Raw genomic sequence first — 17,149 nt, 5'->3', positions numbered from 1 at the left:
GATCCCTTTAAAACATATGTGATCACTTACTCCTTTTTCTGAATTTCCAAAGCTCTGGATTTTTACTTTTCTTATGGTGTGGATCTTATGCCATATAATTCTTTGTTTGCTTATTTTATCCCATTTATTAGATTGTAAGTGCTTTGAGATTAGAGACTCTGTTTTCCTCATATGAGTATACCTTATAGCACCTCAACCAGTGCTTTCCAAATAGTAGTAGACATTCAAAAAAATATTTGTAAATGAATATAATTAAGCCAAAGCAGAACCGGTTATTAAGAGCCAGAAAAAAATGAGATGCAGTAAAGAAAGAGGGGAAAATAAATCACTTCCGAATGTGAATAATTGCTTCAAAATTGAAAGTACTAGAAAGTTTCTAGGAGATGACAGCAACTATTGAAAGAACTGGCTTCCAACTGTCTTAAAAACCTGGAAGTGTAACATAATAAGCCCATTCTCCCCTGTGGATAAGGAGCACATACTTTTTGCTAATTTATCTAGCTTGCAAAGCACAGTATATATATTTTTTCTTTTATGCTAGTTAAAATCAGTTGTTTGCTTTTACCAGTATTTCCCTGAGAGTTTTGGATTAAAGGCAGGAAGTGTTGGATTATGCTGGGTTGCTGATGCATTTCAGCCTTTAAATTATTTATTTAAAGATATCAATGCCATACAATGGAGGCTGATATTTCTTTGCATTTTCCTTCTCTCCCTATAACTTGTAAACTATCTTAAGAACAACAACAAAAATGTGATATAGGGCCCGAGTTTGAGAGAAATGGATGTCCTCAGTGCCAAAGCAGTGTTCTTTGCTATGAGATTGGGCTCATATACTGTATATGCTTATAAACCATGTACTTTTTCTACATTTGGGGCAAGGGATAGGAGTTACTAGAAACAGTCAATGAATATTAATAGCTTCCAGACTTTTCAGTTACGAATGCTGACCTGCACTACACAATACTTAGTATTTACTTTAATTTTACTTATCTAATAAAGAGCAAAAGAGCTTTATAACCCCTTCCCCTACCTACCAATCTAGTAGCCTTGCTATTTCAATTTTGGGTGATGCTAATGCTGGAAAAATTACATATTTTGTAATTGTTCTTTATTGGAATGTGTGCTAATAGTTTGTCATATAATTTATTAAAAAATTAGGTCCCATTCTAATCTGTCATTTTATAAAAGGGATGTTAAAACTCATACCAGTACAATAAACTGTCATAATGAATATATTTATGGGACTAGTATGAATATCTTACCTAAAATATCACGGAAGTAGCATTACCAAAATCCTTCGGTAATGGAGAGTCACAGATATGAGGTCTATCTATGTTTCTTGGTAGCTAAATTACTTGACTTCTGAGTCTCAATTCTGCACCTGTTAATTTGGGATTATATTTCTAATTTATAGGGTTGTTTTGAGAATTAAATGAGATCGCATGTAAAATACTTAGTATAGTGCCTGATACGTTATTGGCAATCAGTAAATTTTAGTTCCCATCCCCTTTCCAGGAGCATAATGTAATATATTTCTCAAGAGAGTGAGGTCCTATCTTCCTGAGGCTTCAGATTGTTCTCTGTGTGCACATTGTCCAGCCCTGTGACTATTTACTACCATGATCCTGAAGCTTGAAGACTGAAGACAGTCTCCAAATACAGCTTAAGCCTCCATTCTTTCATTCTAGGCATGTTTTAATACAAATTGAAAATTCATAACAGCATCAAATAGAAGGACTAGATACATTGATTAAACATAACATTGATTAATTAATTGGGAAACCAAATTATCATATCAGTGACTTGGAAAACAAGTTAAATTTGGTTTCCCAATGAATCAATGTATAATAAAGCTTACATTTAATTTTTTATTTTATTGAGGTCCAGAAAGATCATGCATTTATCATCCTTAGCCATCCCAGACATTCTCACCGTTTTCTTACTCATTTTCCTTTACCTTCCTTATTTTGGCCTGGCAGCCAAATTAGTCCTAAATCTTGAGTGAATTTAGCCAAGTGCTCTTTTTACTCCTGCTGTTAGGTTGCTGAGTATAGCTGGGGGTGGGGAGGATCACAGTTGTACAGATTAGTGCCACTATAGACGAATGGTTTCCAGTCTCTGCTAGACCTTCCTAACTACTTAAGTCATCCTTAACCTTTCCTATAGTCAGCTTTCTTTCATATTCCCCAAGACAACTTTTCTGAATTTTACCCCTCTATTCTATTCTTTAATCGAAACCGTACTATTTAATAACGGAAATAGAAATACTCAGACCAAAATCAGGCCTTCAGTTTTTCTTCTCTTTAACCCTAAACTTATTTATTAAAATGCAGAACCTTACAGCTTTCCATCTTGCCACAGACAAGGAAGTGACTTTGTTTACTTCCAAAGTAATCATGCTCTTTTCACAGGATCGGATCGTACCTCTTATCTCTTTCTAAAATTTGTTCCTTCCCTCCTCCCCCCCTTTAGACTTTGTCTTTTCCACCTGCACATATGCTGAAGTCTGTTCTTTACCCTCTTTAAATTACCATCATATCTCCCTCATTCCTTTCATTGCCCAAAATTTTTAAAACAAAGTCAGTATTAACTGTCTCCACCAAAGCATGAGTTCATTACTGTCTAGTTTTCTTTCACAATGGTAATCAAATGGCTAATGGCATCACCAGTAATCTTTATATCTGTTAAATGGTTTCAAAGGCAAGAAAACCTGACTCTAACCGAAGTGAACTTCCTCACTTAAACTGTGAAGAAGTGTATTATCATTCAGAATAAGCAGGGTGGGTATGTAAAGGTGTTGGGGCAGGTCCTCAGCTCCATTTTTCTGTAGTTCTTTCAGTTTTGTGTCCCTGGATGTGTAAACTTTTCCCCAGTCTGGCTTCTTTATGGTTGTATTATAGCCGCCAGCAGCTGAGTCTAATATTTCCTTGTTCCAGTCAATCAGGAGAAAGGCAGAATTACTGTCCCAACTACTGAATAGAAGTTTTGCATTTCAGATTGGTGAAAAAATGATTGCCAGGAAATTTAAGCAATATTTGGCTTAAAGCTAGATTCTGGAACCAATCACTGGAAGAATGACGGAATTATCATAATTGGCTTAGAGTCAGCTTTCTATAAGTCATTGAACCATCCATGTAAGAAGTGATAGATATTACAATATTATAAAATTGTAATTCTTAGGAAAGAGTAATTAGGAAAATTGCAATTCTAAGGAAAAGGGAGAGGATTGACTGTTAGATGAGTAACTGAGTACTTAAATTTTGTAATCATAAAACCCAGAGATCCCCCTAAAGGGAAACACTTCAAATGTCCATGAACTGATGAATGGATAAACAAAATGCGACCCTTGAGCTTGAGGGGGTTAGGAGCGCTGACACCACCCTCCCTTAAGTTGAAAACCCATGTACAGTCATCCCTTGCTATTCATAGGGCTTGGTTCCAGGACCTGTGCTGGATACCAGAATCCAAAGATGCTCAAGTCCCATAGTCCACTTCCACATCACTGGGTCAGCATCCACGGATTCAACCAACCGCGAAATTGTTTAGCGATATATTTATTGAAAAAGTCAGCATACAAGTGACTCACGTAGTCCCAACCCGTGTTGTCAAGGGTCATTTGTATATCAATACAGTGAAATATTTTTCAGCAATAAAAAGGAATGAAGTACTGTTACATGCTACAACATGGATAGACCTCAAAAACATTACGTGAAGTGAAAGAAGCCAGTCAGAAAACTCTACATACTGTATGATTCCATTTATGTAAAATATCCAGAATAGGTAAATCTATAGAAGCTAATCATTGCCAGGGGCTGTTAAAGGGCTTTTAATCTTTTTTTTTTTTTTTTTTGAATCACGTTTGAAGTCACTGGTGATATCGCTTTAAGCACATGTTTTATCAAAGTAAATGGCATCTAGAAGCATCCAAACACTTAATTTCATTATTAACTGAAAATAATGCCTTATATTTACATAGCATTTTTCTGTTGTTAAAGCAATTTCATAGACTTCATTTCATTTGATTCCTCACAACAGCCCTTTTGTAACTGAACAAATTACAGTTATTTTATTAAAGCAATGGAGGCCCAAAGATGATAAATGATTTATGCAGGTCATAGATCTAGTACATGGTACAGCTAAGGTGATTATCTTTACTTTAAAAGAAATGAAGCCAAAATATTTTTATATTATATCCAGAGATTTTAAAGACTAGTGGTTTTTAATATAAATTACTTTGAAACTTTAGCTGCTGTATATTTTATACTATGAATTAGTTATAAATTTGATTTTAAAGAATCTCCCTTAAAAGATAAATTAGACTCAGTTCTTTGGTATTGGAGATAGAGATATTGGAAATGTTAAAGAAAAAATGCATTCTCATAGTCCTTAGGCTCTCCAGAAAGTTCCAAGACTAATAAAAAATGCCTTTAATCAGTCACTTACAATTTGACTTGTTTTAAGACTGGTCCAAACTTCAGAAGCTCCAGGCCAAAGCAAACACATTCACCTACCTTCTAACCTGTATACTGTGAAATCCTGTACATATCCATACCCAAGGAACGGGGAATATGGGCTGACTGGGAGTGGATATGGGATTTCTTTGGGGGGAAACAAACATATTTTAAAATTAGATTATGGTGATGGTTGCACAACTCTGTACATATGTTAAAAACCATTGAACTGTACACTTAAACAGGTGAACTTTATGGTATAAAAATTATATGTCATAAAACTGTTTAAAACACAAAAACAATCAAAAGCTTCTCTCCATTCTTATCCTTCTCGACATTTTTATGCAGAATTAAATGTCGCCGGCCACTCACTGCTTTGAAGAGTCTTTGCTTCTTTGTCTTTTTTGGCACCATTCTATTTTGGTTCTTCTACTGTCTTATTGATTGTGAGAGGCAATTACTTCCTTCCCTATTTATTTCTTTCCTCTTTTGCAATTTTTTGAATACTGGAATTTCCCAGATTTCATTTTTACTTTTTCCTGTCCTTTCAATATAGTTTTCTCTGGATCTAGCACAATACCTAGCTAATAGTAAACACTCAATAAATTTTTGTTCGACAAATACCTGAATCCATTGACTTCCAAGGCTAATCAGTCTCCCAATTTTATATCTCTAGCCCAGGCTGCTTTTCTGAGTTCCCAAGTTATATTGCTTATTTATTAGACATACCTACCTAGACATTATTAGGTATCCATGACATGGTTATTCTCCCCAACCATGTCTACTTCACCTGCATCATTTTCATTAAATAGCATCTTTTTCCCCTCATTGCCCTGTTTTGTCACAAACCTCAATTTTATTCTCATTATCTCCTCTTTTCCTCACTTCCCATGTTGAATGTCTCATCAAATCTTATCTATTCCACTTCAGATATGTCTCTGAAATCTTAGCCTCTACACTCCATCCCCACTGCCTTATTTTATATTGCTGCCATGTAACATACAAGGCTGATCATAAATAATCCTGTATTAAGAAAGTTTGGTTGTCTCTCTGTTGACTATAAGGTCTAAAGGTAACTACTTTAGTTAACTATACAGTGACTTTTGAAATCTTGATTCTAAACCTGTGTTTCCTACCTTAGCTTTTGCCACTCTGAGGCTGCCTTGAAATGATCTTTCTTACCCAAACTCCCTTAGATAGAAGTACCTTTTTAGGTCTCCATGCCTTTGCTATTTCTTCTGCTTGTAATGCCTTTTCCATTTTGCCCAGCAGACTGCTGTTTATCATTTAAGTTTCTTTTAAAAAGTCATCTTGTTCATTCTTTAATTGATTATTTATTAAGTTCCTGCTTTGTTTCAGTTACTGTGCTTCTTGGTCAGTGAATTACACAGACACAAACTCTTGTCCTCAAGGAACTTACAAAATAGGCGCTCACTGAAAGCTTAATGAAATCTTCAGTCCTCCCAGGCAGGGTTAATTAGGACTTTCATCATAGCTATAAGAGTATCCAAAAGAGTTTCTAGAGGAAATGGCATGTGAAAAGCTCACTGGCTTTGAAGTCCATAGACTCTTATTATTTACTACTGATGGATAAGACTTAGTTTCTTCATCTTTAAAATGAAAATATCAGTATTAAATCATGGCAGGGTTGTTGTGAAGCTTGGTGATAATGTGTATAAAAGAGCATGATGTCTAGCACACAATAGCCTAATGCAGTAAATGCTGTCTACTTTAAAGTTGTATTATTATGGATATTTGATAATTTTCTTATCCTGATTATAATATAAAACAAATTTTAGGCTGAACCTAGCATAGTTTATTTGTATGTACCAAGATCTGGTACATAGTTGGCATTCAACTGATGTTTGGTGAATTATTTTTTAAATTAGATTTTTGGGGAAGGTAGAACAGTTTTGTGCAAATGGAGTGGCTACTGAGGTGAGTTTTAGGGCTTCTTGAATCCAACAATATCATTTATTTTAATTTTTCTTTCAGTTTTCTATTGTTAGAGTTTTAACTGGTAGTACAATTAACACTAGATTTTTATTTTCTCGTAACTTACTCCTGGTAAAAATGCTAAGTGAATAAATAAATGGTTAACAGGCTAACAACAGCCAGGAAAACCTTGGGATTATTTCTTGAATAATTGACTTTGTAGCAAAATTATATTTTTAAAAAATATCAAAAGTAATAACTAATTGAATGAAGATGGGTCACTAGTTATCTCTTAAAGCAAATAGAGAAATACACTGAATAGTACCATTGCAGAAGTTCATAACTACATAAAATGTAATTTTACATAATTAAATAATATATACGATGCTCTTACTGACTCAGTGTAATATAAACTCTCTATGTCAGGCCTCAATAAAGAAAGGATTCTGCTTTGGAAGATGTCCCATCTGCTGGATTCCATACAACTGAAGGATCTTTTTCCTTTTTGCTTCTTTTTTTTCATTAAGACAGCACAGTGCATAGATCACCTGCATTTGATTTATAGTTGGTACTTGGTAAACAGAGGTTTTAGTTAATATTCTTTCTATCTATCTGCATGAAGGCACAATAGATTTCAGTTTGTGAGATAAAGCATTCTTTTATATTGTACGATATCCAATAGTACCTGCACATTATTTCACCAAGATTTATGCAGAAAGTGAAACCCTTCTAGAACTTAAGCACTTTTATCTTCTAGCTGACAGTGCACTGAAAATGTTTACTGTACTTCTTTTAGAGGTTACCATTTATTTAAGTTGTAGCTAATGTCTAGCATTAATTTTTAATCTAAAACTATAGAAACAGAAGGTAGCCAGATATAGGAGTTAGAAAAACAGGTAGTATATACAAATTTAAGAACAAAATATGAATACTAAAATTTTCTAGGATTTAGAACTTTTTTCTGGCCAGAAGAATTTATTACTGACTTCTCTTAAGGTCATCAAGATTTATCAGGTATTGTCACAAGAAAATAGGAAAGCTGGAATATAGGAAATTTTTCTAATATACTTGAATTGTGACTAGCAATTCTTTTATTTTAAAAGAATTGCTAGTTTTTAAAACTAACAGTTCTTTTATTGATGTAGATCCAAATTACATTAAAATAACACTAAATCCAAAGGGATGACAAGCATGCATATATCTGACTAATTTGAATAATGTGTCAATGCATTTAGATTATGTAATAATTAGAATATTTATATAGCTACTATTCATTTCAGTAATTAACATTGTTCTACTTTAATAGAATGATAGTAAAACATAATATACCTTGATAAAGTAATATGAATTTAACGACTTCAGTGAAATAAATGTTAATATTTCTCTTTTGTTCTCAATTATTTTATTCTGCATATTAAATTTTGCTTGTTTTTTGACAACCATACCTATTTGTGGTCTGAACACCTTTTCCTACATCAGGGAAATACGAACTGTGTGACTGCTACTGATAACATCTGAAGAGCCTTGTTCTGTTCCCTATTCTGAAGATTAGATTTAGCTCGAGGAGAGAAAAAAGGAGCCTGAGCAAAGAAAAGAGAGGGGAGAAGATAAGGTGTTCTCAGAGCACCGAATCATTCTCCTAGGGTGCTTATGCAGCAGTGCAAAATGAGCATTGCACGACTCCAGGAGTGCCATTTACACAAATTTTGATGTGGACAATGCTCCTTCTAGTTGTGCAGTTTAATGGCCATATAGTAGAGCTCCGCTGTGTTACACATTTTTTTGAATTCTTATTTATTTTCACATCTGTCTTCTCCCGAGGTCGGAGACAATATCTTAATAATCCTTGTATCCCTAGCCGCTGACTCAAGGCAGAGTCAATCATTATGATTAGAAAGTATTTTAGGAGTCTAATTCAATATCCATCCATTCAACACTGTTAATAGGCTGATTAGATTGCCATACTTTCTCTGAGGAAAACTGAACTTTAAAAAGTCTTATAATTTACATGTGGAAAATAATATATTATTTGAACCGTTCAACTGTTAGAGGAAACTGTGGGTCATCCCTTACTTACTGATTCTCTGTTTTAATATTTCTTCCTTTTCCAACTGATTGTCTTTTGGCTCATTCTTATTCATTTGTTTTACTAGATCAAATCACTGACCAGAGTGGGCCCAGGAGGAGAACAAATAGCCTATCTATTGATGCTTGAGTTGTATTTCCTTCTAAGATTTATTTCAACAATCTATCTGATTTTGTTCTTGTGGAACAGAAAGACATATTCTGTAAATAAAAATGGCATTGTTTTATATTATTTTATGTAGATTATAGCAATATGTTAAAGTTTTATGTGTACAAACACATAAATGTGAAGGTTTTTTAAAAAGTGGATAGATAATTAGATGATTTATGCTTAGACTTTGAAATAGACAATTAGATCTATATTGTCATTTTAATCTTAGACTTTGAAATTAGGCCAAAGAAAGGGAGAGAAATAATTAGAAAGAAAAGTTAGAGCATTTAATTTCAGTGTCATCCTCAACTTTTCAAAGACAAATATATTCCTGTTAGTCAAAGGTTTTAGTACTTGGAGCTTGTATACTAACAGGGGACCTAACTACTAGACCTTTTATAGAGAAGGCTTTATTTCCAGACCTAACAGAGCCTAGGCTTACATCCTGAATTTCAAAAGTTTTGGGGATCTTAGTCTTAATTATTAGTAGAAATGGATATAGATGAAGTTTGTGAATGTGGCATAATGTAGTACTAATGTAATTTTTTTGATAGATACAGATATATAGAGGTATAGGTATATAGTGATCTAGATATATATTTCTAAGGTCTCAGAATAAGTGATTTCTCATCTTATCCATGCATGTATTCAGTCAAGAATCTGTTTCTGAATACATGGAGTCTTTTAAATTTTTCTAGCCATACCATGGTGATAACTCCAAAAATATATAATAACTTATTTAGTTAATTCATAAACTTAAGAGAAGAGTGTTGGATTGATTTCACAAATTTTCCAATTTCGTATCCTTTTTCCCCTAGAAGGGGCTTTTGGAGAGGGGGTGGCAGTATTTCCTAAATAAGAGTGAAATCTTTATGTGAATAATCAAAACTTATAGTAAGTTGATGATTGAAACCTACACATTCCCCTTTCCAATACTGTTCACAAATTGTGACTCATTTTCTTGGTGATAGAGCTTTATACTGAGACTGTATGTTGTTGGAAGGAGCAGAGTTGGGAGAAAACAGTGAATTTTTAGGTCCTAGTCTCTTTCTATGTAAATGACTTTAAACATGATAGTAATTATCTTCATCTGAAAATAATGAGTATGCCTTTTTTTTTCAAAGAACATGTATTACTCTAACCATAAGAAATTGGATGATAAATGCTGTTTTTTTCAAATGAGGTTAATAACTCTTCCATTTTGAGTAAATTCCTTGAAGGTTTGTATTCTACATCACCTGGAGAGACTTTCAAAAGTGTATTGAAATTGTTGTTTTCTCTAGTTGATTTTTGTAATCCGTTCTAGATCTGTGATCTGAAATGAGTGATTTTGCTTTGTCTTGAGACTATTTTAAGTTGTTGTAACAGGAGGTAGACTACTTGTCATGAGAAGATAGTCTGAGATGTAGTTTCGGGGGGGTGTAAAGATTATCATGGTTAGGTATAGATTTCTTTGTTTTATTTGGATGGTATCTTTTTAATATTTTGGGTAGAACATTCAAATTTGAAGGCAGAAGTACATAATTAGGGTAAGTAAAACTTACCTCAAAATTTTTTCTACTATGTGAACAATTTCTCAGTTTCTAATGTATCAGTGCTTTTTGTTTCAGCCAAATGTCACCATTGTGGCCATTATTTGTTAGTGTCAAAGAGCACAAAAATAAATATTATAGTTCTGTTTCCTCCTAATTTTGATTATTATTCTCATAGATAATATCTTTGAGTTTCTGGCAAATTTGTGACTGATTTTATAATTCCTCTGGTTTTTCTACTGTATGACAAAAATTATTACACACATTCTTTAATAACCATCAGATTTGACTTCACTCTCGAGCATTATACTAGAATCTATTGTTACCTAATTTAGTAATAATTTTATAATAGCAGCTTAACATCTCTTACAATTTTAGTTGTTATCAAGAAGAATGACATCACTTAATTTGACTCAGAATTCAGAAGGATGGATGAATGAAAAATTAATAATTTACCACCTTTGCATAATACTGAAGCATAGAATATTAGAAGGATTGATGGCAGAAAAGGTTAACAAATTTTAGCAGCTTTCATTAGCTTTACACCGTCATATGTTTGTGATGCTGACTGAAATAGGCTTTGTAGGAGATCTCAGTCTAGGGAACTAATTACTTGTGCCGATTGCCGCACTGATGAATAGACCCTCATTGTATCATTCCCCTGAAGACGAGGAGCAGCCTGTGATTCACGACTGCATCCTGGCTGATATTTGATAATAATTTTAACAGATAAATGTAGGTAGGCAGAATGATGAAGTGCCTATCCAAGCTTCATGACTATCAAAGCCATACACATAGCCATCTGTGTACCGCCTTTCCCCCACTCACCTAAGGAGAATTTTATATTATTAACTGAGTTCAAACAACTGTTTTCTTTTGCTTATATGTGTCTTCTGTATGTATTTCTTATTTAATTTAAATGAAATCATAATACTAGTTTTCATTTAAAATGTAGACAGCAAAATAACAAAGAAGAATAAAAGAGTTTTTTAATTTTTCTTTTCGAGGACTGCAATTCTTACACTTTTTTGTATGCCATTTAGATTACTTTATATTTCTTCCTCTTTATGCATGATCAAAATCAACAAAGGAAATCTTTGCTGTTCCCTTGTCTCCCCAGCATTCTCAGAAAAGAGCATAGGATTCCTACTGTTTTTTAAAAATATCTTCTTTAAATAATGCACTATTTGTTATCTGTGCTTTTATTAATCAGATCATTTTTAATCATCGAAGTACTTATTTACACATGTATTTTGAATTTTTAAAGGTAGCATCTTTAAAACATCAAAATATGGGTAACTTTTATGTAGGTATTTTGGGACTATCAGTTGGTCAAGGCTACTAATTTGTCAAAGCTGACAGGTACAATTTTATTAGCTCATGAAATACAAGTGAGATTTTACTTTGCATTAGTCATTTTTTGCAGAAGTTTTGATTATGAAATTTTTAATTTCATTATTGAAACTTAGAGGTTTTCATGTTGTGTACCTTTAGTGAATAAATACATTCTGCGGAGATTTTTTTTTAAACTGTAACTGGAAAAACTTCATATTAGTATTTTCCTTAGAAAATATTTTTCAACATGCTAGATCACGATTAGTTTAGAGGAGAGAAAGTTGACATTTATATATTGCCATGTAAAAGATCTACATAATTGGGGAAAATATAGTAGAACTTGAATTGTGTGAACCCTTTAAAAAATACATTTCTAAAAGTATGCTTTTGATACAGCAATTATTGCACATCATATAGCATGTAGTTTTTAATTAAATATAAAAACAGACTACATAAAACAGAAATCCAATCTGATTTGCTTGAATATAGATTGCTGTTTCACTCTATAGGAATGGTTTATTTAAAAACAGTAAATGGAAAAGAAATGCATTTTCTTGTGTTGTTCTAAGCCTCAGGGGCTAAATGTAATGAATATTTTAAGAGATTATTTTAATTAAATTCCTGCACATCTAAACAGAGTAATATTTTATTATCACATGCATAACCATGTAACTGAGATATTCATTAAAGTTAACACTTTCTGGACCAAGAATTCACGGTATGATTTACTGACCTTGTGCAAAAAGGCACAAATTAGGAAGAAAAATGAAGGGGGACAGACTTTGATTAATATAGGTAATGCTATACCATATTTATAATAGCCTTTTCCCTATTCTGGTTTATAAATGCAGCCACAGAGAAAGGTGCCCTGCTGAGGCTGAAATGAGGCTGAAATCAGAGCACATGCCACTAGAGTGTGGGGAAACTGATCACACTGTCAGCAATTCATTTCAAAATGATGTATTTAGTGCTCATTTCACCTTCCAAGAAAAAGGAAAAGGAGTTCCTTAGACTGGAAGGTGATATTGTTATTTTCAAGGACATACCTAAGTTAAAGATTGCAGAAAGGGGAGTGTGAGGTGGAGGGAGAATTAAGAGGAATGGGAGGAAAAAAAAGGCAGAGCAAACAAGGAGAGCTTTATGCAGAAATTCAGTGCTACCACGCTGTTTGATAATTGCTAACATATGTGGCTTCTCTGTTTCATTGTAGTCGTCCTCGTGAGTTCTGGCGCCTCGACTACTGGGAAGATGACTTGCGGCGCCGGCGACGATTTGTGCGTAACCCTCTAGGATCGACACATCCTGAAGCGACACTAAAAACAGCCGTGGAACATGGTCAGTGTATAAACCACTCCTTGCCAATAGCAGCAGGTACAGTACTTGGTAATGAAGAGCATAACTTCATTACTACAAGGTACTGTAAAATGGTCCAGTGCCACATTTCACAGTTATTCACCCCAGAAACAGAAGTTAAATTTTTTATAGTTAGTGTAGGGTCCTATTAAATTATGGTGTCAAGTGTATTTATTTACTATGTTACACATGCAAAACTTACTTAACATAGACCCTTTGTTTCAGAGTAGGAAGATAAAATATTTCTCCTTTTAAGTGACACATTCAGCTTTGAGTAAATTAATCCAGGATGCCTGTCTTAAATCCATGAATATCAGAAAGACAGCATTTACAAACCAAATACGTTTCTAGGTTCTGTTGTGTGTATATGGTTTTCCCTCAACTATGGTATTTTAGCATGAGATGATGAAGCGGGAGAGCTGGTAATAAATGTCCAAGTGCCTAGATACTTTCTGAGCCTTGATTTGTAGATGGTTGTGATAGACGCCTCCTGGAAAAAGAGAATAGACATTATTTTCATATGTTCCTGTTCTGCATCATTTTGTTATCAGAGCTTAACAAAACATTTTCCCTTTTTTGATATAATGCATAGCACTATGATTCAGTTTAGGTAGAAGCCTGATGAGCAAATTGGAAAAACTGAAAAAGTCCTTTGGATTTGATAATATACTCTCTTTGATCATAGGGTTTCACATAATGTTTTATAATTTTTGAAAGCCAGTTAAGATTTATTGATTATGGGGGAAAATGTACCTCTCCATATTAAATTGTTTTTGATTTTATAAAATAAATATTGGTTAGTTTTAGTAAGATGAGAAATAGTTTTAATTTCCCTTTTTCAGGGTATTAGTTTAACATGCAGCAGCTTATGGTTAAATGATAGTATGTAGTATACAAAGTAGATGTTAAATTACTTTCAAGAAGGATATTAAGAATTTAGATTACAAGTCTGTGATCTTAGGTTTGGCCTCAGTCAGGCAGCTTAACCTCTTGCACTCAGCCTTAAAGAGCCATTTCTGGAAGAAAATGTCCACAATATGTCATCAGATATAACACCAAATGTGACATCAGTCCTTTAAAATAAATGATCATACAGAGAATAGTCAATAACAAAGTGATCTAAAAGCAATAATAGTTGCAGGGCCCTGCGTCTTCAACTACAGGAGGTGGAGAAGGAGAAATAAGATGTAGAATTAATTAGGCCACTTTTGCTTTTAAGGTTCAAGTACTTTTTACGTGAAGCTATACATTTCAGAGTTATATATCTATTTTTATTTTTCTTTCATTTTGTTTTTGTCTTTTTGGCTTTGGTTAATGACCCTTACATTGAAAAAAGTTAGCCTTTTTGTAGTTTTATTCTTTTTCAGTCAAAAAGATGTTACCATATGCACTTAAAATTTAATAAGTATCTTTCTGTCTTATTAACTGTCATTTAACATTGAGTTGTGAGTTCTGAAGTCTATGAATGACAATAAAAATATTTTTATGAAAAATTTTCCTTTTATAGCTGGACAGGGGGACCGGGTTTCTAAAACTGCATATAGGCAAATTGTTAGTCCTTTATCCTGAAAGAAACAGCAGTAACTGAATTTAAAATTTGTTGTATAGATTTAATACAGAGCTTATTAAAATCATTTCAATCAAAAATAGTACATTTAACTTTGGGAAATTATAGGATTTTTCATAATGAATAAATTTTAATTTTGTTGTTGAACTTTACCTTTTAAAATAACATTATCATGTCAACTGTTTTAATGCTAAGAATCTGATTTTAAAAAAAGACATTTATTAGCAATGCTTACTATCACTGAATACTTAAAATCCTGTATAGGAGCAGATTTCACTGTAATTACTCTAAACAGTAATTGAAAGTTTAACGTAATATTAATGATATCTATGTTTTATTATGCACTTTTAAATTAAGAGAGAGAAGTAAAGTTTATCATTTTATGTAATTCCATTCTATTTGGTAATATTTTATACTAGTTTCATAATGATTAATATTTAAAGCACTCTGAAAGATTAAGAATATAAATTTAAATCTGAAATATATTTTTAAAAACTAAATGTGTAGTAGATGCTTCCAATTAAGGGGATATGTTATATTTAATATAACATTTTTTTGAAAAACGGTAAAAGCTCTAACTAATCATATTTTATATACTTTTAATTTTAAATAATAAAGAACTATTAGTTTTGGAACTCAGCACACAGATTGTAGTGTGGTATTGTTTGATGTCGGCATAATTTATGCTAATACATTAGGTAGGTGAAGAGCTTAATTTTTTAATGCTTTATTAATTAGAGTATCTTGTAGTTGACATTCAATTTTAATTTTGTGTTAATTGTGAAACTCTTTTTTTATCCTAACTTAACTACAATAAGGAAGCTAATAAAAATAAATATATTAAGAATCAAGAATGCAAAACAAAACAGTTAATGTGATCAAAAAGCAGGTGAAATCATAGAATTTATTGTGGGTGAATACTATGCTTCAATGTTGAATTTGAATAATTAAAATAGATATTACTGAGGATAGTATGTCAGTTTCATACTATTTTATGAGTTCTCACTTTTATTTGTAGTTGATTTACAAATCAGGACAGGAGACAGGACATTTTGAAAACGCAGAATCTTAAAACATCATGAACTATATTATTATTATCAAAGGAGGACATCTAAATAGAAATACTGTTGGAGATTAGCTATGTATTTTAGTAGTACAAGCCATCTATTTTATAGATTGATTTGATTTGAAGGAAAGCCTCTGGTGTAAGGGTGGCAGAGTAAATACCTGAAGAGTGATGTTCTCTGTTCAGGCGATCAATACCAGCCCCATGACTCTACTTCTGGCTACCTTCTAGTTAAAAACAAATTTTTTAATTCTGACAATTTAATTGCCCTTCCCAAGTTCACATTAACTTGCTTGGGGAAAAGAGCTTCAGGTAATTTTTCAAAGAGAGACCCTCCAAAGTGGTTATTTATAAAAGTCATTTTGTAATGGGAGAATTCTTTAACTTTGTAGAAACTGAGTCATATTTTTAAATTAAAATTAATACTTCTTATGATTAAATATCCTTTATGGAAATTAACAGCAGGAAGCAGAGGTGCATATGTGATTCTTGAGGGCGTTTTCTCCAATTTTATAGTTTTAAAATTTATTAGAAATCAGTTTTAATGATTCGTAACATTTTCCTAATGCACAGAGACCAGTTTGTCAGTTATTTATTATCAGAGCATCTTAGATCTGAAAAGAACCTAAGGCTAAAGTCTAGTCTAACTTTATTCTTTACAGATAAGGAAACTGAGGAAACAAAAGTCCAACATAATTCTTGGTAGATATAGAGCTAAATCCCAAGTTAACTGATGACTAGTCAGATTTTCTTATCATTGTGCTATGCTGTCTTCTAAAATTCATTGTTAAATATAATGGGAATTTTATATTCAAATTAAAGCCATGTAAAAAATGTTTTAAATGGTGGAAAGATTGATTTTAATTCAAATGCTAAAGCAGTTTAGCACTAGAATCCTATTGAATTTAAGACATTTTTATTTTGTAGAGAATGTGCATGCTAATAGAAGTATATGAGGAGTATTTAACATAGTTTTTAAAGTATCTTGCAATCACATGGAATGATACAAGTAAATCATTTGATTTTCTAGGAGTGACAGACCATGTAAAGATCCTAAATCATGTCCTTCTCTCATATCTTCAATAATGCTAGATACTACTGCTTCCTTCTTAGGATCAAATACACTAGTTTCTTTATCTAAAACTTTTGAGAAACCCATGATCATTAGGAGATGAACTTGGCTTGTTCTCCTAATTATCCTTTGTAGTTTCACTAATTTTTCTATAGTAAATTTTCTTGACTTTGGAAATTGCATAAACTATAAAGGGGAATTAGTTGAGGGCAATAGTTGTATATAAGGTATTCTTTATGTGTCATGTTCAGAATAAACAGTTATGGTATGTATTGACGTCACACTAAGTGGACACTCATATTTATTTTATGTACAATTGAGGTCACTTTGTTATCCCAGTAGTTATCTTTTTTTTTTTCAATTAACAAAGTGGCTAATTCTTAATGTATCAGTTCTTTTTACTATAAAATGGGCTATTGATAATTCCAGTTCACTTGCACAGTGGACTTCTAAAAAGGGATTTATATATCATAGGTAGTACAGTTTTCTGTGTTCTTTTTTCTGTTTTAATTTTACTTACCTAGTCTGTGTTGCATAGATAAATCAATTCATGCCCAGAGCTAGCTCTAAAGAACTTGAACTTGACATTTTGAGGACCAGCT

At 32.6% G+C, this 17,149-nt stretch overlaps 1 protein-coding gene across 4 annotated transcripts in view; it reads left to right on the top strand.

Moving 5' to 3' along the window:
• Positions 1 to 17,149, top strand: part of LRBA (LPS responsive beige-like anchor protein) — a 751,667-nt gene that overhangs the window by 427,680 nt on the left and 306,838 nt on the right. For all 4 annotated transcript variants that reach the window (XM_057546722.1, XM_057546725.1, XM_057546723.1 and 1 more), the window contains exon 38: positions 12,700 to 12,824. In XM_057546722.1, the coding sequence (XP_057402705.1) occupies positions 12,700 to 12,824 (125 nt within the window). The remainder of the gene's footprint in view (positions 1 to 12,699; positions 12,825 to 17,149) is intronic.

The sequence above is a fragment of the Balaenoptera acutorostrata genome, chromosome 5, assembly GCF_949987535.1.
Source record: "Balaenoptera acutorostrata chromosome 5, mBalAcu1.1, whole genome shotgun sequence".
Classification (NCBI taxonomy): Eukaryota; Metazoa; Chordata; class Mammalia; order Artiodactyla; family Balaenopteridae; genus Balaenoptera; species Balaenoptera acutorostrata.
The sequence above is the reverse complement of the archived record's forward strand: the minus strand, read 5'-3'. Positions and strand labels throughout refer to the sequence as shown.